We start from the raw sequence: 20,338 nt of genomic DNA, 5'->3' as shown, positions 1-20,338 counted from the left end.
GAAAAATCTGTCGATGTGCAAGGCACGTCACAAATTTTCTCCAGGGGCGCTGTACTACGACTGACCCTGTAAAACAACACATTTCACTGCACCTATCCGGGTGTATGTGACAATAAAAAATATATCTACTGTTTAAAGGTATATCAATCCAGGGCTAGTATGTAGAGAGAAGAGGGTAAGTGTTGTGGTAGATAAACAATGTAGCTGTCATATACAGAAGATGTTGTGGTTGGAGAGAGGGGTGTGCAGAGAAACTGAGAGAGGGGGAACAAAAGGGAGTGTGAGAGAGAGAAAGAACAAGAAAATAGATGTTGTGCTTGGCTGAGAAGGAGAGGGGAGAGAGAATTGATATCCTTTAGAGCGCTTGTCATCAGTGTCAGACTAGGCACAGACACATAAAAGACAGGCCTCCTCCATCCATCCCTCTCTCCGGTCCTCCCCGTCATTCTCACTGCTCACAGTTGACCACACCATGGTATATTGAGTCCAACACCACACATCCTTCTAAACCACGTGGAATAACCATAGACTGTTAATTGTGCTTCGCTAATAGCAAATGGTTGTTTATGTGTTTGTGTTACTGAACATGTGTAACGTTATATGAAAGACAGCATTTACGCCAGTCAGCACCAAAACACTCAAGACATGGAAAAGAGCATTTACTTATAATATTTAATTTAGTAATATTCTGGAAAACTACATTTCACAGCAGGCAAGGGTTTTTACCTGAGTTGTTCACAGCCTAAACCAACAGACAGTGTCATGCATGTGTAGCTGGGAAATGTAGTCATGACACTGGTCAGGTTATGGGATTTTTGCACTGGGCTAAAATCAGTATTTCGCTTCCTGAGATGAGGGGGATAGTTTTACAATTCCCGGACAGAATATTTTTGAATACATCGGTATGAATTATCTTCATACTTGATTCCTGTGCTTTAAAATAGAATAGAATGAGCGTATGAGAGAGAGGAACAGAGGGCGGTAGAGAGTTCACAACCCCTCTCCACACTTTTCCCTCTTTTCCCTCTCCATGTTCTTCCCTCTCTTTCTCTCTCTCCTCTCAGGCGCGCCTCAGTCTGATCCTAAGTCGGAACTGGGTGGGGTCGAGGCCACCACCTCCTCTTTTTCATCTGAACCCTGAGAGAGAGATGGGGGGAGAGAGAGAGAGGGGGTAAAAGAAGAGGCGTAAACATGATTAAACAAAACAATTGTCTGAAATGCCATACTAAATGTTTTATATGTGAAGTACATTGTGTGTGTGTGCATATGTGTCCTCACCTTGCGTTTGCGTTTGCCCTTGCCTCTGTCTGACTCTGAGGAACTCTCTTCGCTGGAGATAAACTCCCTGCTCTTAAAGCTGTCGTTTCCTGTCGTCCTCTCCCTCTCTCGCTCCCTCCCTCCACCAGACGCCCCCTTCTTATTCTTCTCATCACTCTTCCCTCCCTTCTTTTTCCTCTCCCTGAACACATGAAAAGAGGAAGTGATAGATTAAAGACATGCTAAATAAGCAAACACTCAGACAAAAATACTTCAAATATGATGCACCTTTTGCTGTTATGTTCAGCAAAACTCTTACATGATAATCTATGATACTGTAAGGACCGACGCTGGAGACGAGAAGTAAGTACAAGGAGTGAACATTTAATGAAGCACGGACAGGAACAGAATACGGACAGCATCTGGACAGGGGAAAACAAAACGACAATAATGCTGACGCGGGCAACAAACTGGGGAGCAGACAGATATAGAGGGGCAATCAACAAAGTAAAGGAGTCCGGGTGAGTCCAATGAGCGCTGATGCGTGTAATGATGGTGACAGGTGTACGTAATGACGGGAGCCCTCGAGCGCCAGAGAGGGGAAGCGGGAGCAGACGTGACAGAAACCTAGTCCTGGATTAAAAAGCATGCTCAATGGAGAATCTCAATTAGAAATTATTTCTAGTCTAGCAGTATGCTTAATCTGGGTCTGGGAAACCACCCCACGTTATATATACTGCAAATGATATACAAGTAGTGCATCAATTGTATCTACACTCTAAGAAAAAAAGGTTCTGGATAGAGCCAAAAAGGGTTCTAGTGCTTGCTTCATATTCATAGGTTGCACCTCCGTCACTCGGTGGTGCCATAGTGGTGCCCTAAAGTGGTGATAAGCCCAGTCATTCTGGACAGAGGCTAACTACTGTTGGGTTTGAATTACATTACAGCGCCTGGAAATACAATTACATTGCTAAAGTAGTCAAATATTTAGTAGGAAACAACTTTGCCAGCATTATCATGTCGTCAAATTTACTTTAGACAGATTGCAATGTTGTCATTAGCTGGCAAAGTTTGTCAAAAATAGCTAGCAATGCTAACATTAGCGAGCTCAAATCCGATGGCCTCTCCTCAATCTTAGCCAGCTAGCTAGCTGCATCTAAAGTCAATCTGGTGACATCGAAATGATGACAAAAGTTTTTCCAACTAATTATTTGTCTCCTTTTGAATGCCATTGTATTTCTAAGCCACTGTAATGCACTGAATGCTCAGTCGGGCATCAGTCCAAAATGAACGTTCAAAACAATATTGTGACGAAACATGCAATCCATGAATATGGTACCCGTAAAGGTTCAATATAAAACCCTTTGTAGGGTTCTTTGATCAGAACCCAAGGGCTTCTTCTCACTGAACCAAAATTGGTTCCATATAGAACCCTCGGGTTTCCTACAGGATTCTATATGGAACCAACTTTGGTTCTATATTGAATCTTAATCAATCAAATGGATTTATAAAGCCATTTTTTCATCAGCCAATGTTACAAAGCGCTACACAGAAACCCAGCTTAAAACCCCAAACAGCAAGAAATGCAGATGTATTTCTATTTATTATGGATCCCCATCAGCTGCTGCCAAAGCAGCAGCTACTCTTCCTGGGGTCCAGCAAAATTAAGGCAGTTTAGACAGACAGCTCGGTGCATTCAACATGTCAATACCTCTCATAAATAAAAGTAGTGATGAAGTCAATGTCTCCTCCACTTTCAGCCAGGAGAGATTGACATGCATTTTATTAATATTAGCTCTCTGTGTACATCCAAGGACCAGCCGTGCGGCAATGTTCTGAGCCAATTGCAATTTTCCTAGGTCCTTTTTTGTGGCACTTGACCACACGACTGAACAGTAGTCAAGGTGCGACAAAACTAGGGCCTGTAGGACCTTCCTTGTTGATAGTGTTGTTAAGAAGGCAGAACATCGCATTATTATAGACAGACTTCTCTCCATCTTAGGTACTACTGCATCAATATCTTTTGACCATGACAGTTTACAATCTAGGGTTACTCCAAGCAGTTTAGTCATCTCAACTTGCTCAATTTCCACATTATTTATTACAAGATTTAGTTGAGGTTTAGGGTTTAGTGAGTGTTTTGTTCCAAATATTAGCTGATGTACGAAGGGCTATATAAAATAAAATTGATTGATTGATTGAAATACAATGCTTTTAGTTTTAGAAATATTTAGGGCTAACTTATTCCTTGCCACCCACTCTGAAACTAACTGCAGCTCTTTGTTGAGTGTTGCAGTCATTTCAGTCGCTGTAATAGCTGACATGTATAGCGTTGAGTCATCCGCATACATAGACACTCTGGCTTTACTCAAAGTCAGTGGCATGTCGTTAGTAAAAATTTAAAAAAGCAAGGGGCCTAAACAGCTACCCTGGGGAATTCCTGATTCTAACTGGATTATATTTGAGAGGCTTCCATTAAAGAACATCCTCTGTGTTCTGTTAGACAAGTAACTATTTATCCACATTATAGCAGGGGGTGTGAAGACATAACACATATGTTTTTCCAGCAGCAGACTATGATCGATAATGTCAAAACCTGCACTGAAGTCTAACAAGACAGCCCCCACAATAATTTTATCATCAATTTCTCTCAGCCAATCAGTCATTTCTGTAAGTGTTATGGTTGTTGAGTGTCCTTCCCTATAAGCATTCTGAAATTCTGTTGTCAATTTGTTTACTGTGAAATAGCATTGTATCTGGTCAAACACAATTTTTTCCAGAAGTTTACTAAGGGTTGGTAACAGGCTGATTGGTCAGCTATTTGAGCCAGTAAAGGGGCTTTACTATTATTGGGTAGCGGAATGACTTTAGCTTCCCTCCAGGCCTGAGGGCACACGCTCTCTAGTAGGCTTAAATTGAAGATGTGGCAAATAGGAGTGGCAATATCGTCTGCTAATATCCTCAGTAATTTTCCATCCAGATTGTCAGACCCTGGTGGCTAGACAACAATCATTTTTTCACCTCTTCCATACTGGCTTCACGGAATTCAAAAGTACAATTCTTGTCTTTCATAATTTGGTTCGATATACTTGGATGTGTAGTGTCTGCCTTTGTTGCTGGCATGTCATCCCTAAGTTTGCCTATCTTGCCAATGAAAAAGTCATTAAAGTAGTTTGCAATATCAGTGGGCTTTGTGATTAATGAGCCATCTGATTCAATGAATGATGGAGCGTTGGCTTTTCCCTCAAAATTTCATATAAGGTGCCCCAAAGCTTTTTACTATCATTTTTTATATAATTTTTCTTTGTTTCATAGTGTAGTTTATTTTTCTTTCGTTTAGTCACATGATTTCTTACTTTGCAGTACGTTTGCCAATCAGTTGGGCTGCCAGACTTTAATTGCCATACCTTTTGTCTCATTCCTCTCAACCATACAATTTTTCAATTCCTCATCAATCTAAGGGGATTTAACAGTTTTTACAGTCATTTTCTTAATGGGTGCGTGCTTATTAGTAACTGGAATAAGTATTTTCATAAATGCGTCAAGTGCAGCGTCTGGTTGCTCCTCATTACATCACAGACCAGTAAATATTCTTTACATCATCAACATATGAATCACTACAAAATGTCTTGTATGACCTCTTATACACTATATTAGGCCCAGCCTTTGGAACTTTGGTTTTCCTAGATATGGCTATTATATTGTGATCACTACATCCTATGTGTTTGGATACTGCTTTAAAGCAAATATCTGCAGCATTAGTAAAGATGTGATCAATACATGTTGATGATTTAATTCCTGTGCTGTTTGTAACTACCCTGGCAGGTTGACTTGCAACCTGGTTACAGTTTGATGTTTTTTCCTGAGTGGGCAGCTTGATGATAGCCAGTCAATATTTAAATCACCCAGAAAATATACGTCTCTGTTGATATCACATACATTATCAAGCATTTCACACATATTATCCAGATACTGACTGTTAGCACTTGGTGGTCTATAGCAGCTTCCCACAAGAATGGGCTTTAGGTGAGGCAGATGAACCTGTAGCCATATTACCTCAACAGTATTTAACATTAGATAATCTCTAAGCTTTACAGGAATGTAGTTCTGAATATATACTGCAACACCACCTCCGTTGGCATTTCTGTCTTTTCGGTAGATGCTACCACTGTATCATCAAAGGTATTATCTAAGTGTGTTCCAGAGATAGTCAGAATGTCACGGCTGTCGTCTTCCTCCTCGTCTGAGGAGGAGAAGTTTGCAGGATCGGAAGACCAATACACAGCGTGGTAAGTGTTCGTCATTTTAATGGAAAAACTGAACACTACAAAATAACAAAGAAACAACCGTGAAGCTAAATACCAATCGTGCTGACACAAACACTACACATAGACAATCACCCACAACCCACAATGACAAAACAGGCTACCTAAATATGGTTCCCAATCAGAGACAACGACTAACACCTGCCTCTGATTGAGAACCAGACGGGTGGCTCAGACGGCGCTGGACAGACGGGCGGCTCAGACGGCGCTGGACAGACGGGCGGCTCAGACGGCGCTGGACAGACGGGCGGCTCAGGCGGCGCTGGACAGACGGGCGGCTCAGGCGGCGCTGGACAGACGGGCGGCTCAGGCGGCGCTGGACAGACGGGCGGCTCAGGCGGCGCTGGACAGACGGGCGGCTCAGGCGGCGCTGGACAGACGGGCGGCTCAGGCGGCGCTGGACAGACGGGCGGCTCAGGCGGCGCTGGACAGACGGGCGGCTCAGGCGGCGCTGGACAGACGGGCGGCTCAGGCGGCGCTGGACAGACGGGAGACCCTGGCGGCGCTGGACAGATGGAAGACTCAGGTGGCGCTGGACAGACGGGAGCACCTGTAGTGAGGAGACAGAGAGACAGCCTGGTGCGGGGGGCTGCCACCGGAGGGCTGGTGCGTGGAGGTGGCACCGGACAGACCGGACCATGGAGGCGCACTGCAGGTCTTGAGCACCGAACCTGTCTAACCCTACCTGGCTGAACGCTCCCCGTAGCCAAGCCAGTGCGGCGAGGTGGAATAGGCCGCACTGGGCTGTGCTGGCGAACCGGGGACACCATACGTAGGGCTGGTGCCATGTACCCCGGCCCGAGGAGACGCACTGGAGACCAGATGCGTTGAGCCGGCTTCATGGCACCTGGCTCGATGCCCACTCTAGCCCGGCCGATACGAGGCGCTGCTATGTACCGCACCGGGCTATGCCTGCTCACCGGGGACACCGTGCGCCTCACGGCATAACACGGTGCCTGCCCGGTCCCTCTCTCTCCAAGGTAAGCACGGGGAGTTGGCTCAGGTCTCCTACCTGGCTTAGCCACACTCCCCGTGTGCCCCCTCCAATACATTTTTGGGGCTGCCTCTCTGGCTTCCAGCCGCGCTTACGTGCAGCCTCCTCATACCACCGCCTCTCCGCTTTCGCTGCCTCCAGCTCAGCTTTGGGGCGGCGATATTCACCAACCTGAGTCCAAGGTCCCTTGCCGTCCAGAATCTCCTCCCAGGTCCAGGAGTCCTCCGATCGCTGAACCATATCAGGCCAAACACAGAAACAGACAAACTAGACATACAACATAGAATGCCCACTCAGATCACACCCTGACCAAACAAAACATATAAACATACAAAGCAAACTATGGTCAGGGCGTGACACAGAATATGAATGCCATCTGTTACAAGCAAGTTATTGACTTCATGGACCTTGTTTCTTAGGCTACATATGTTAATATGGTCTATTTTTAGCACTTTTATGGGTTGCTTGATTGTTTTTAATGCTTTACTGGGAAGCTTATCAGAGGTAGACTTACTCATGTTATTTACATTGGAGCTGATAGTGCAGGGTGAGCTGCATAAAGTGGTCTTCCTACTATTGTACACCGCCTCAGTGCTAACAGTGTAACTCTGGTTTATAGGCTCATGATTACTGCTTACAATAGCTGTAGGATAAACAGATGTGTTCGGTGCAATTAGGGGTACATCAATTAAATTACAATGCCCCTAAAATCATGTACATTTGACGCAGCATTATGACGACTTATTGTCACAATGTTAGGGATTAACTGAGCTGGTCTTGGATCATTTACCAGTCATTGTTTCAACGCAGCCTTGAAATGCGTGGACAGAGTGCAGGAGCCAAGATGATTTGGATGGACTCCGTCATTCCTGTAGAGTATCTTCTGTTTCCAGAAGGTGTCAAAGTTATCAATAAAAGTGACTCCAGCAGAGCTACAGTAGTCTTTTAACCAGATGTGTAATGCCAGCAGTCTGCTGAATCTTTCACACCCGTGGCCCAACGATGGTACTGGACCTGAATTTATTTTAATGCTAAAATCAGTTCTTTAAAATCCATTTTCAAATGTTCCAAGCTAGCCCTCCTGATGTCGTTTGACTCCACATGGACTACGACAGTGTCAGCTCCCGGCATCTGTGGTAGAACAGTTGGAAGAAGCCTTGTTATGTTCTGTACTCGTGCTCCTGGGTAGCACAGGGTTTTTGCCTTTGGAACCGAGATGTTTCCCACCATAGAGCTGCCTATGATGACAGCTGGCGATGTCGAATGGGCCGGTCTCTCAAGTAGCCTCACAGTCTGGTGAGGCTGGGAGCTCCGAGGATCTGAACACGAGGTAGAAGCCACCGGAGAGGGAGACAGAACAGAGGACGAAGACGCAGCTACCTCCGGATAGGATCTTGATTGGGAACCCACCCAGGACGAAGGCGCCGGAACCTCTGGATCCAGGGCGGCAAATCTGTTTTTGGTCTGTGTCAGTTCCGGGCTCAACATCTCATGGAGACCCCCATTGCCAGAGGACACCTTCTTCGACTTCCAAGGCGAGTGACGTAACTCCATGGCTGGTTGGTTGGGTCGAGAACAGTTCCGTTCTCTAGGAAAGGGGGAGACCCCTTCGGGGATGTAACCCTGCCAAGCACCAGCCAGTCGGCTGTGGAGAGCCGCGACATGGCGGCGAAACTACCACCAGACCAGAGCGGCGTCCGGCTACTGGGGTGGAAGAAAAATAAAAAGTAGTTGGGAGTGGGTTCCCCAGTAGCTTATGTAGGTTTGCTACTTGCTTGCTAAGAGTAGCTGCTTTGCTCCTGTAGTCCTCCGCAAGCAGTTGCTACATTGAAAGTCAGCGTGGTCCACATTGTCCCGGAACAAAGCAAAGTAAACACAGTTCCTGCGTTAGATAGCGGCCTCCATTTGAGACTGCTGAGCCAGCTAGGCTAGCTGGGCTTTCTCGTCTCTCCCCCCTATACGGAATCTGGCAGGATACCGGGATAGATAGCGGCGCTCACAGCAATTTAGCCCAACAGAGCCGCAGGATTCAAAATAAAATAAAAGTATATTAAAACACTGTCAACTTTTAAACCGAGGTCTATTGTTCAGGTTTCGGTGTAGATGTAGAAGCCATGTACAGTGCATTCGGAAAGTATTCAGACCCATTCACTTTTTCCACATTTTGTTACGTTACAGCCTTATTCTAAAATTGACTAAATAGTTTTCCCCCCTCATCAATCTACACACAAAACCCCATAATGACAAAGCAAAAACAGGTTTTTAGAAAATGTTGCAAATGTATAAAAAATTGAAAACTGAAATATTACATTTACATAAGTATTCAGACCCTAGTACTTTGTTGAAGCACCTTTGGCAGTGATTACAGCCTCGAGTCTTCTTGGGTATGACCCTACAAGCTTGGCACACCTGTATTTGGGGAGTTTCTTCCATTCTTCTCTGCAGATCCTCTCAAGCTCTGTCAGGTTGGATGGCGAGTGTCGTTGCACAGCTATTTTCAGGTCTCTCCAGAGATGTTCGATCGGGTACAAGGACATTCAGAGACTTGTCCTGAAGCCACTCCTGCATTGTCTTGGCTGTGTGCTTAAGGTCGTTGTTCTGTTGGAAGGTGAACCTTCGCCCCAGTCTGAGGTCCTGAGCACTGGAACAGGTTTTCATCAAGGATCTCTCTGTACTTTACTTCGTTCATCTTTCCCTTGATCCTGACTAGTTTCCCAGTCCCTGCCGCTGGAAAACATCCCCACAGCATGATGCTGCCACCACCATGCTTCACCGTAGGGATGGTGCCAGGTTTCCTCCAGACATGACACTTGGCATTCAGGCGAAAGAGTTCAATCTTGGTTTCGTCAGACCAGAGAATCTTGTTTCTCATGGCCTGAGGGTCTTTTCGGTGCCTTTTGGTAAACTCCAAGCTGGCTCCCTTTTTTTTAGCCTACAACGTAACAAAATGTGGAAAAAGTGAAGGGGGTCTGAATACTTTCCGAATGCACTGTATGAAGCAAGCATAGAACCCTTTTTGGTTCTATCCAGAACCTTTTTTTGTAAGAGCGTAGTATGTACAGTCGGAAGTTTACATACACTTAGGTTGGAGTCATTAAAGCTCGTTTTTCAACCACTCCACAAATTTCTTGTTAACAAATGATAGTTTTGGCAAGTCATGACACAAGTAATTTTTCCAACAATTGTTTACGGACAGATTATTTCACTTATAACTCACTGTATCACAATTCCAGTGGGTCAGACGTTTACATACACTAAGTTGACTGTGCCTTTAAACAGCTTGAAAATTCCAGAAAATGATGTCATGGCTTTAGAAGCTTCTGATAGGATAATTGACATAATTTGAGTCAATTGGAGGTGTACCTGTGGATGTATTTCAAGGCCGACCTTCAAACTCAGTGCCTCTTTGCTTGACATCATGGAAAATATAAAGAAATCAGCCAAAACCTCAGAAAAAAAATTGTAGACCTCCACAAATCTGGTTCATCCTTGGGAGCAATTTCCAAACGCCTGAAGGTACCACGTTCATCTGTTCAAACAATAGTACGCAAGTATAAACACCATGGGACCACGCAGCCGTCATGCCGATCAAGAAGGAGACACATTCTGTCTCCTAGAGATGAACGTACTTTGGTGCGAAAAGTGCAAATCAATCCCAGAACAACAGCAGAAGACCTTGTGAAGATGCTGGAGGACACAGGTACAAAAGTATCTATATCCACAGTAAAACGAGTCCTATATCGACATAACCTGAAAGGCCGCTCAGCAAGGAAGAAGCCACTGCTCCAAAACCGCCATAAAAAAGCCAGACTACGGTTTGCAACTACACATGGGGACAAAGATCGTACTTTTTGGAGAAATGTCCTCTGGTCTGATGAAACAAAAATAGAACTGTTTGGCCATAATGACCAACATTATGTTTGGAGGAAAAAGGGGGACGCTTGCAAGCCGAAGAACACCATCCCAAACGTGAAGCACGGGGGTGGCAGCATCATGTTGTGGGGGTGCTTTGCTGCAGGAGGGACTGGTGGACTTCACAAAATAGATGGCATCATGAGAAGGAAAATGATGTGGTTATATTGAAGCAACATCTCAAGACATCAGTCAGGAAGTTAAAGCTTGGTCGCAAATGGGTCTTCCAAATGGACAATGACCCCAAGCATACTTCCAAAGTTGTGGCAAAATGGCTTAAGGACAACAAAGTCAAGATATTGGAGTGGCCGACACAACGCCCTGACCTCAATCCTATAGAAAATATGTGGGCAGAACTGAAAAAGCGTGTGCGAGCAAGGAGGCCTACAAACCTGACTCAGTTACATCAGCTCTGTCATGAGGAATGGGCCAAAATTCACCCAACTTATTGTGGGAAGGTTGTGGAAGGCTACCCTAAACATTTGACCCAAGTTAAAATTTAAAGGCAGTGCTACCAAATACTAACTGAGTGTATGTAAACTTCTGACCCACTGGGAATGTGATGAAAAAAATAAAAGCTGAAATAATCATTCTCTCTACTATTATTCTGACATTTCACATTCTTAAAATAAAGTGGTGATCCTAACTGACCTAAGACAGGGAATTTTTACTAGGATTAAATGTCAGGAATTGTGAAAAACTGAGTTTAAATCTATTTGGCTAAGGTGTATGTAAACTTCCGACTTCAACTGTAGGTGTTTAACAGGGACATGATACTGTACTTTTTGGAGGGGGCAGAGGATCCTCCTCCACTCTCTCTGTACTCCCTCATCGCTACCTCATAGTCCTTCTTCGCCTCCTCCGCTTTCCCATCCCACTCCTGACAGACAGAGAGAGAGAAGGGTAGAGGGAGAGGGAGAGTGAAAGAAAGAGAAAGAGAGAGAGAGAGATGGGAATGGGGCGGAGAAAAAGAAAGACAGAGATAGTCAATAAGTCAACAAGATGTATTTTACAATGTACTACATTTTCACACACTAATGAAAGGGAGAGCAAAAGAAAGACAAGAGGGAAGGATGAGAGGAGGACAATTGCAGTACTGGTATCTCTCTCTCTCTCCCTCCCTCTCCCCCTCCCTCTATCACACCACTTTTTGCTCCTTCCCCAGTTCCCTCCACATCTCCCCGGCCCTCTTGGAGATCTCTGTGATGGATATCCCAGGGTGCTCTGCTTTGATGCTCTCGCGGCTCGCGTTCAGCCACAGGAAATAGGCGCTCATCGGCCTCTTGGGGGCGCCACTGTCCTTCGGCTTCTTCTAGGGAGAGAGAGTAAGGAGGGAGAAAGGGGAAAAGTGGGAGGGAGAGAGGAAGGGAAGAGGGAGAAAAACAGAGATGAAAGAAAGGAAAGTGGAAAAATAAGGAGAGAGGTTGAGAGATAAAAAGGAAGGGAGGGTTCATTTCAGATGAGGTACTTAGTTTTACCTCTCCTCCCTCTCTCTTCTCCCCCCTCCGTTACCTTGCGTGGTTTCCTCTCCTTCACTACTTTGGCCTTCTTGGCTGGTCTCTTCTTCTTCTCTCTGTCACTGTCTCCCCCCTCTGCACTGCTGTCACTGGCTGATGCCTTACTGTCATACCTGAGAGAGAAGGAAAAAGAAAGAGAGAGAGAAGGAAAAAGAAAGAGAGAGAGAGACAGGGAGGGGGAGAGAGAGTGTGAAGGGGGAGAGAAAGAGAAAGTGTGAGAGTGAAAGAAAGGAGGCAAGTGAGAGAGAGGGAGGCAGGATGAGAAGAGAGAAGGGAATGTGAAAGAGATTGACTGATAAAAAGCGGTAAAGATAAGGGAGTGATGGATTGAAAACTAATACGTACTCTTCCGCTATGTCATCTTCCTCCTCTCCAGGGTTAAAAGACTCATCTGTAAGACAAGAGAAAGAACTGTGATTGGCCCTGTCTCCTGTCACTCACCGCTCTCACCCTCTGAGGTAATTGACTGACATCGGTTCAATTATTTGAGTTCCATTTCTTTCCATTTTTTTCTGTGATCCCAATGTGCAGTTACTCTAGAGATAAATCAGGTCAAGCCCGAACTGTGTGATGTAGTAAAGAGTTGTATTTTCCAACAGGCCAATATTCTACACTGTTTAGTGCAGTAAACATGGTAATTAACTACAATGACCATGATCCATTGCGCGCCTACTTGTCCGGTCAGGGCAGACACGAGAGACAGAATAATGCGTTATCGAGAGGGGTAGAGAGCAGTTGCTTGGCGAGGTATTTAAAAAAATACATAATATAAGTGATTGATAATGGGTTTTAAAAGTATGGTGAAAAAAGTATGGCTTATTTACATTGAAGAACTACTGAAATATGTCAGACCGCAAAGGCAGCAGCTCTATAGAGATGAGATGATGACTTGGAATGAAATAATAAACTAATCAAATAAAACAAATGTAATATACACAACAACTGAAATATTTTATTAAAGTGAAGTAATGTGAATAAATGATGGTTAATAAGTGATCAGCAGTAATGAACAGTCACTACCATCATGGGACTTTTATTCATTGTTTTATTCTGTGTTGTTACAGCATTCAACCCACATAATGCATATGTTTAAAAAAATTATCTAAACCAAAATCAAAAACCGTGATTATTTTGTAATAATCAAACTGAAACTGAACCAACCTAAATAATCGCTCAGCAATACCTGTCACTCACTGTTCTCATCCTCTGATTGGCCAAGCCTCCTGTCACTCACCGCTCTCTCCATCGGAGTCATCGCTGTCATTGGCCTCCTCTCTGATCTTGCCCTCCTCTTTCATCCTCTCCAGGTAGGCATCATGCTGGTCCTCGTCTGAGTCCTCCAACATGTCATCTTTACCCTTTAAACCCTGACAGGACGAAAACACACCGTAGTATTATAGTACTATTAAATACACAGTAGTATCATAGTAAATACACAGTAGTATCATAGTAAATACATAGTAGTACTGTAGTAATACACAGCAATATCATTAATTGTAAAACGCAGACAACCCATGTAAAGATGCTAACTAACTCTGGGGAATATACATATACACAGTGAACAAAATGTAAAATGCTGACTCACTTACCAAGTTAGGTGTTAATTTGCTACATCATCAGTAATAACACACACAGATTTAGACTCCTCCCTCCCACCTCAATTCCATAAGAGACAGGCAATGCAATTAATACCCCCAATCCTGATCATATCATTCTTCCAAATCACACACCATGCAGTTTAAAACCAAACCACCACCTCCGTACAGGACCAACCTTTTTCTACCGGACCACAACACAGAGAGACAGAGAGGACAGGTCAGTGGATGAAGGGATGAAAGAACATCTAATGAAAGAGTGAAATAGTGCAGTTTACAGGTGAACAGGTGAGACGTTTACCTCTTTGAATCCTCTGTTCTTTATGCTGAGCTTCTTGGCGGTCACAAAGTCAAAAAGCTTCCCATACTCCTCTCTGACGGAGAGATAGAACGAGCGAGAGAGAGATAGAGATAAGAGAGAGAGGATGAAGTGAAAGGTGAGAGACACGACAAAGGTGTGTGCATGCATACGTGTATGTGTGTGTGAGTGTTTGTGTGAGAGTTTAGTGTGTGCGTGTGTGTGTATGTGTGTGTGTGTGTGTGTGTGTGTGTGTGTGTGTGTGTGTGTGTGTGTGTGTGTGTGTGTGTGTGTGTGTGTGTGTGTGTGTGTGTGTGTGTGTGTGTGTGTGTATCCGTCACCTCTCAATGCTGCTGAAGGTGAACTGGGTGCCCTGCTTGGTTTCGATCTCAAAGTCGAAGGAGCGCGTGGTGGTGGTGCCTCTGGCGAAGTTCACACACGATACCTGGATGGATGGATGGATGAAGAAGAAGAAGGGGGGGGAGAAGAAGAAGTAGAAGATTACTTTATCGTCCAATGTAGGCCTACGCATGAAGGAATGAAAGAACCTCCAAAAAAAGGGATACTTGAATGTCTCCTAAGGAAAACTAAAAGGCATACAGCACCTCCTCGAAGCGCAGGTGTACGGGGGGCTTGTGTATGTAGACGAAACCCCTCTCCAGAGGGTAGAGCAGGCCTGACGACGCTTTGTAGGAACACGTTATACACTGGGTGCCCGAGTGACTGGAGGGGAGAGAGGTAGAGAGTTTGAAGAGAAAGTTCTATTTCAGAGTGTAATGAGAGTGTGATGGAGACGAAGCAGACCAATATAAACGTTGGCTGTGTGCAGCAGGTGGCTGTCCTATCGGCTCTGACCACAGAACTTACGTCCCTTACGTACGTCATGTTCCGTTCGTTTCCAGCTGATTTTACATGTGGATTCGGCACAGTTTGTCGACTACTGCGCGCGGCTGACATTCATGTTGTTTCGTCTTGTCTTAGAGGGGTGTGTATGAACGTGTGTTTACTCCTGGAAGTTTCTGTGTGTGTGTGTGCGTATGCATGTGCATGCATGCATACGTGTGTGTGTGTGTGTGTGTGTGTGTGTGTGTGTGTGTGTGTGTGTGTGTGTGTGTGTGTGTGTGTGTGTGTGTGTGTGTGTGTGTGTGTGTGTGTGTAAACGTGTGTGTGTGTGTGTGTGTGTAAACGTGTGTGTGTGAGAGAGTGTTTACCCCAGGAAGTTTCCTGGCACGGTGATCTTCCTGTTGACCAGAGCCTTCATCACCCTGCCGACCATCTCATAGAGAGAACCTGACATGTTCTTACTGAGCTTCCCCCCATAACGCTTCTCCACCTCCTCCCTAGAGAGAGGAGAGAGGAGAGAGCGAGAGGCAGACAAACAATAGAAATAAATGAAACAAAAGGCGTGAAATATGAACCTCATTATCTAATCTGATCAATATCTTTTAACATTTACCATTCCTTCTCGTACACTTACACATCAAATCAAATCCAATGTTATTTGTCACATGTGCCGGACACAGCAGGTGTAGACCTTACCGCGAAATGCTTACTTACAAGCCCTTAACCAACAATGAAGTTTTAAGAAAATAGAGTTAAGAAAATATTTACTAAATAAACTCAAGTAAAAAAAAAAAAAAGACATAAAAAAAGAAACACAATAAAACAACGGTAATGAGGCTATATACAGGGGGTACCGGTATAGCATCTCTCTCTCTCTTCCTCTCTCATACTCTTATATTTCTATCTCCCCAATGTCTCTCATTCCCTCCGTTAACAGTCTCTCTCTCTCTCTCTCTCTCTCTCTCTCTCTCTCTCTCTCTCTCTCTCTCTCTCTCTCTCTCTCTCTCTCTCTCTCTCTCTCTCTCTCTCTCTCTCTCTCTCTCTCTCTCTCTCTCTCTCTCTCTCTCTCTCTCTCTCTCTCTCTCTCTCTCTCTCTCTCTCTCTCTCTCTCTCTCTCTCATTCTCTCTCTCTCTCACTCTGTCATGTTGAGGGAGAGGCTGAGGTCCTCCTCCTTGGAGAAGAGCAGGATGAGGAAGTGGTAACGTGTCTGCCCCTGTTTAATGGGCGGGTCTAGACTGATCTACAGAGAGAGAGAGGGAGGGGCGGAGTGAGGGAGAGACAGATAGAGAGAAAGCGAGAGAGAGAGAGAGAGAGAGAGAGCGAGAGAGGGAAGGTGAGATGGAGACAGACAGACATTTGTATACAAATTGCATGCAATCTGGAGGTTTTTACGTATGATGACTATTCAACACCAGTAGTACTCACCATGAAGAACATCTGTCTCTGGTCCTTGTGTGGTAGCAGGAAGAGACGTAGCACAGTGGTGTAGGGGATCTTGTAGTCAAATGTCTTACCATGGAGGTGGAGGAAGCTAGGGTAGATACGGATATCATACCTGAGAAAGAGAAAGAGTGAGTGTGTGTGAGAGAGAGAGAGAGCGAGAGAAAGAGAGAGAGAGAGAGGGGGGTGACAGTGCAAGAGGTTTATATTTCAAATCAAATGTTATTTGTCACATGCTCTGAATACAACAGGTATAGAGACCTTACTGTGAAATGCTTACTGACAAGCCCTTAACCAACAATGCAGTTCAAGAAATGTGTTAAGAAAATATTTACTAAATAAACTAATGTAAAAATAGAAACATTTAAATAAAAAGTAACACAATAAAAATAACAAGGCTATATACAGGGGGTACCGGTACAGAGTCAATGTGCAGGGGTGCAGGTTGGTCGAGTTATTTAGTACATGTAGGTAGGACGCTTGTCTGAACGCTTGTCTGTACGCTTGTCTGGGCAAAAGGTAGATTAGGTATAGAAAAGGGGTGGCAGAGTTTGGCGTAGGTGTCTACACAGCCAACCCTATGGCAGAGAATCATATCTCCTTTCCAGCACTTTCTGACCTGACCGTCAGCTTCTACTTATCCCCAGTTACATGTTCAGCTGTTTAATAAAGTCACAAATGAAAGGGATACATCTTGATACCGTCACCCCCAGCTGAAGGTGTAGTTTGGCATGGATAAGGATTGTGTGTGCCTACCTGCCCTTGCATACAGTACAGTTAGTGTGTGTGTGTATATGTGTGTAAAGGTGTGTATGTACAGTTGAAGTCGGAAGTTTACATACACTTAGGTTGGAGTCATTAAAACTCGTTTTTCAACCACTCCACACATTTCTTGTTAACAAACTATAGTTTTGGCAACTCGGTTAGGACATCTACTTTGTGCATGACACAAGTCATTTTTCCAGCAATTGTTTACAGACAGATTATTTCACTTATAATTCACTGTATCACAATTCCAGTGGGTCAGAAGTTTACATACACTAAGTTGACTGTGCCTTTAAACAGCTTGGAAAATTCCAGAAAATTATGTCATGGCTTTAGAAGCTTCTGATAGGCTAATTGACATCATTTGAGTCAATTGGAGGTGTACCTGTGGATGTATTTCAAGACCTATCTTCAAACTCAGTGCCTCTTTGCTTGACATCATGGGGAAATCAAAAGAAATCAGCCAAGACCTCAGAAAACAAATTGTAGACCTCCACAAGTCTGGTTCATCCTTGGGAGCAATTTCCAAACGCCTGAAGGTACCACGTTCATCTGTACAAACAATAGTACGCAAGTATAAACACCATGGGACCATGCAGCCGTCATACCGCTCAGGAAGGAGACACGTTCTGTCTCCTAGCGATGAACGTACTTTGGTGCGAAAGTGCAAATCAATCCCAGAACAACAGCAAAGGACCTTGTGAAGATGCTGGAGGAAACGTGGGCTTAAGGACAACAAAGTCAAGGTATTGGAGTGGACATCACAAAGCCATGACCTCAATCCCATAGAAAATTTGTGGGCAGAACTGAAAAAGCGTGTGCGAGCAAGAAGGCCTACAAACCTGACTCCGTTACACCAGCTCCGTCAGGAGGAATGGGCTAAAGTTCACCCAACTTATTGTGGGAAGCTTGTGGAAGGCTACCCGAAACATTTGACCCAAGTTAAACAATTTAAAGGCAATGCTACCAAATACTAATTGAGAGTATGTAAACTTCTGACCCACTGGGAATGTGATGAAAGAAATAAAAGCTGAAATAAATAATTCTCTCTATTATTATTCTGACATTTCACATTCTTAAAATAAAGTAGTGATCCTAACTGACCTAAACAGGGAATTTTTACTAGGATTAAATGTCAGGAATTGTGAAACACTGAGTTTAAATGTATTTGGCTAAAGTGTATGTAAACTTCCGACTTCAACTGTATATATGTGTAAAGGTGTGTGTGTGTGTGTGTGTGTAAAGATGTGTATAAAGGTGTGTGTGTAAAGGTATGTGTGTAAAGATGTGTATGTATATGTGTGTAAAGGTGTGTGTGTATGTGTGTGTAAAGGTGTGTAAAGTTGTGTGCATATGTACCTGCCCCTGGGCGTGAGACACTGCAGCTCTTTGAAGATACACACAGCATCTCCTGTAGCCTGGATCACATCTGCCTTGGACAGCACACGGTCTCTAAACACCTGAGAGGAGGACAAAACATGTTACATTCCATACAATATCAACATTTCATTTATTAATTTGAGGCATTGGCAGAGACTTTTGTTCAAATCTCCTGTAGATACTCATGGATTTCAGTTTTAACATGTAGAACTTTTATCCCAATAAAGTTGCACTTGACGGTTGGTGGCAGTTCAGTTGCACTGCCAGTCCAAGCCGTTTGAGTGTCTCACTACTCAGACAGAGATGTCTAGTCACTGAGTCCTGACACTGAAGTTTGTTGTGGGGAAGAGTTTGCTCTGCAGGACTGAAAAGGACAAAACATCTATAATACAAGCTGACTTCGGTCGTCAGTTGGACAATGTTCCCTCCGACACATTGGTGCGGCTGGCCTCCGGGTTAAGCGAGCATTGTGTACAAAAAGCAGTGTGGCTTGGCAGATCATGTTTCGGAGGACGCTTGTCTCTCGACCTTCACCTCTCCCGAGTTTGTTGCGGAGTTGCAGCGATGAGACAAGATCGCAACTACCAATTAGATATCACGAAAAAGGGGAGAAAAAAAACAACAACAAAAAAACATCCATAAAACTGGAGGCTATGAGAGGCTATGCATTATCCTGACGACTTCATGTAAATATTCTGTCAATATCAGATGCTTCGTTCTGTTGTTGTGTTTTACATTTTAATATGTGATCTTGTCTGTATGTACTTTGACTGCTGCAAAATGAATTGCCTCTTAAGGACATTAACGTTTTCTGAATCTGATTCTGAATAGGGGACTAATATGGAAGACTATAGCAGACGTTGACGAATGCTGCCATCACGTTTGTTCTGACCTCTGCTGCTAAAATGTTTCATTCAAACTTGAAGAATATTTCAGTGAGTGTGGGTTTTTCCTTTCTACAAGTCTATACCAGACACACACTCACACACAGCCTCCCACCTCCACGGGTTCTGGCCCCTCTTCCGTGGTGGCAGTGTCCCCGGGCGGGACGTAGAAGCGGACCTCCATCAGCGACACCTCTGCCTCATCGTTCTGGTGGAACTCCAGTGTCACCTCGTTCTTCCCCGTGGCGCACTGGGACACGCTAGCCAAGGGGATCTCAAACGCTGGGCTGTCGTTCACCTCGAATGACAGGAGAGGGCCTGGGGACAGAAACTAGACTGTGTTGGAGCTAAAATGTTACAACCAAAATTACCTCTGAAAACATGAATATGTGGTAGTTTTGTCCTAACCAGAGAATTTGGTGGTTCCCCAGTTCCAACCCTTCACACACAATTCCTTCTCTGACAGCTCCACTTTGTAGTGGGCTTTGAAGTACTCAGAGATTTTCTCAAAGTCCTGGAGAGAGAGGGTAGAGAGGAGAGGGGTGGAGAGAGAGAGAAGACAATGTTTATTTTCCATGCTGACTTTTCTGTTTCAAATTATTCTATTCTACACTCTTCTCTGATCTCGTTCCTACTCCAAACTCACTCTTTACTCTCTTTTCATTCCCATTCTTCCCTCTTTCCACCTCACCATCTGTTTCCTCCCCTTTCTCCTTTTTTCTCTCTTCCATCATCCATACCCCCCTCCCCTTCATCCTTCCCTCCATCTCTGTCTCCCCTCAACGATATCTCCATCCCTCTCCTCTCTCCTCCTACCCTCCTTCACCTCCCTCCCTCCTATTTTCCTCTCCTCCACCCCTTTCCTCTCCTCACCTCTCCTCTACCCTCATCTCTCCCCTCATCCCTCTCTCTTCCTCCCATCCCTCTCGTCACCGTGTCTCTGAAGCCGTCATATTTGTAGATGTGCCCGGTGCTGGTGGTCAGCTTGATGCCCTGTCCCAGACACACACGTCTCCACTGGGCCTGAGACAGCTCCGCAGCTGGGATGCTGTCCACCTTCCCTGTCTTACTGCTCTTATACACCACACTCTGTCTACCGAACCGCAGGCGGCCGTCATTCTGGGGAA

General features: G+C 44.6%; 1 protein-coding gene across 5 annotated transcripts in view; it reads right to left on the bottom strand.

The window, feature by feature from the left end:
* Positions 1-651: 651 nt before the first annotated feature.
* Positions 652-20,338, bottom strand: part of ssrp1b (structure specific recognition protein 1b) — a 27,189-nt gene continuing 7,502 nt past the window's right edge. For 3 of the 5 annotated variants that reach the window (XM_071407265.1, XM_071407263.1, XM_071407264.1), the window contains exons 3-19: positions 20,145-20,330; positions 19,620-19,725; positions 19,327-19,529; positions 18,307-18,407; positions 16,168-16,297; positions 15,879-15,982; positions 15,110-15,238; positions 14,504-14,621; positions 14,240-14,343; positions 13,902-13,974; positions 13,240-13,372; positions 12,351-12,396; positions 12,001-12,118; positions 11,633-11,800; positions 11,271-11,368; positions 1,279-1,459; positions 652-1,137 (exon numbers count right to left, since the gene is read on the bottom strand). In XM_071407265.1, coding sequence (XP_071263366.1) covers positions 1,072-1,137; positions 1,279-1,459; positions 11,271-11,368; positions 11,633-11,800; positions 12,001-12,118; positions 12,351-12,396; positions 13,240-13,372; positions 13,902-13,974; positions 14,240-14,343; positions 14,504-14,621; positions 15,110-15,238; positions 15,879-15,982; positions 16,168-16,297; positions 18,307-18,407; positions 19,327-19,529; positions 19,620-19,725; positions 20,145-20,330 — 2,064 coding nt within the window. In that variant the 3' untranslated portion in view covers positions 652-1,071. Of the gene's footprint in view, positions 1,138-1,278; positions 1,460-1,576; positions 1,680-11,270; positions 11,369-11,632; positions 11,801-12,000; positions 12,119-12,350; positions 12,397-13,239; positions 13,373-13,901; positions 13,975-14,239; positions 14,344-14,503; positions 14,622-15,109; positions 15,239-15,878; positions 15,983-16,167; positions 16,298-18,306; positions 18,408-19,326; positions 19,530-19,619; positions 19,726-20,144; positions 20,331-20,338 lie in introns of all 5 variants that reach the window. The other 2 variants (XR_011675668.1, XM_071407266.1) reach the window with 2 other exon arrangements.

This window comes from Salvelinus alpinus, chromosome 6 (genome assembly GCF_045679555.1).
Source record: "Salvelinus alpinus chromosome 6, SLU_Salpinus.1, whole genome shotgun sequence".
Classification (NCBI taxonomy): domain Eukaryota; kingdom Metazoa; phylum Chordata; class Actinopteri; order Salmoniformes; family Salmonidae; genus Salvelinus; species Salvelinus alpinus.
Note: the sequence above shows the minus strand (reverse complement) of the source record. Positions and strands in the feature narration are given on the sequence as shown.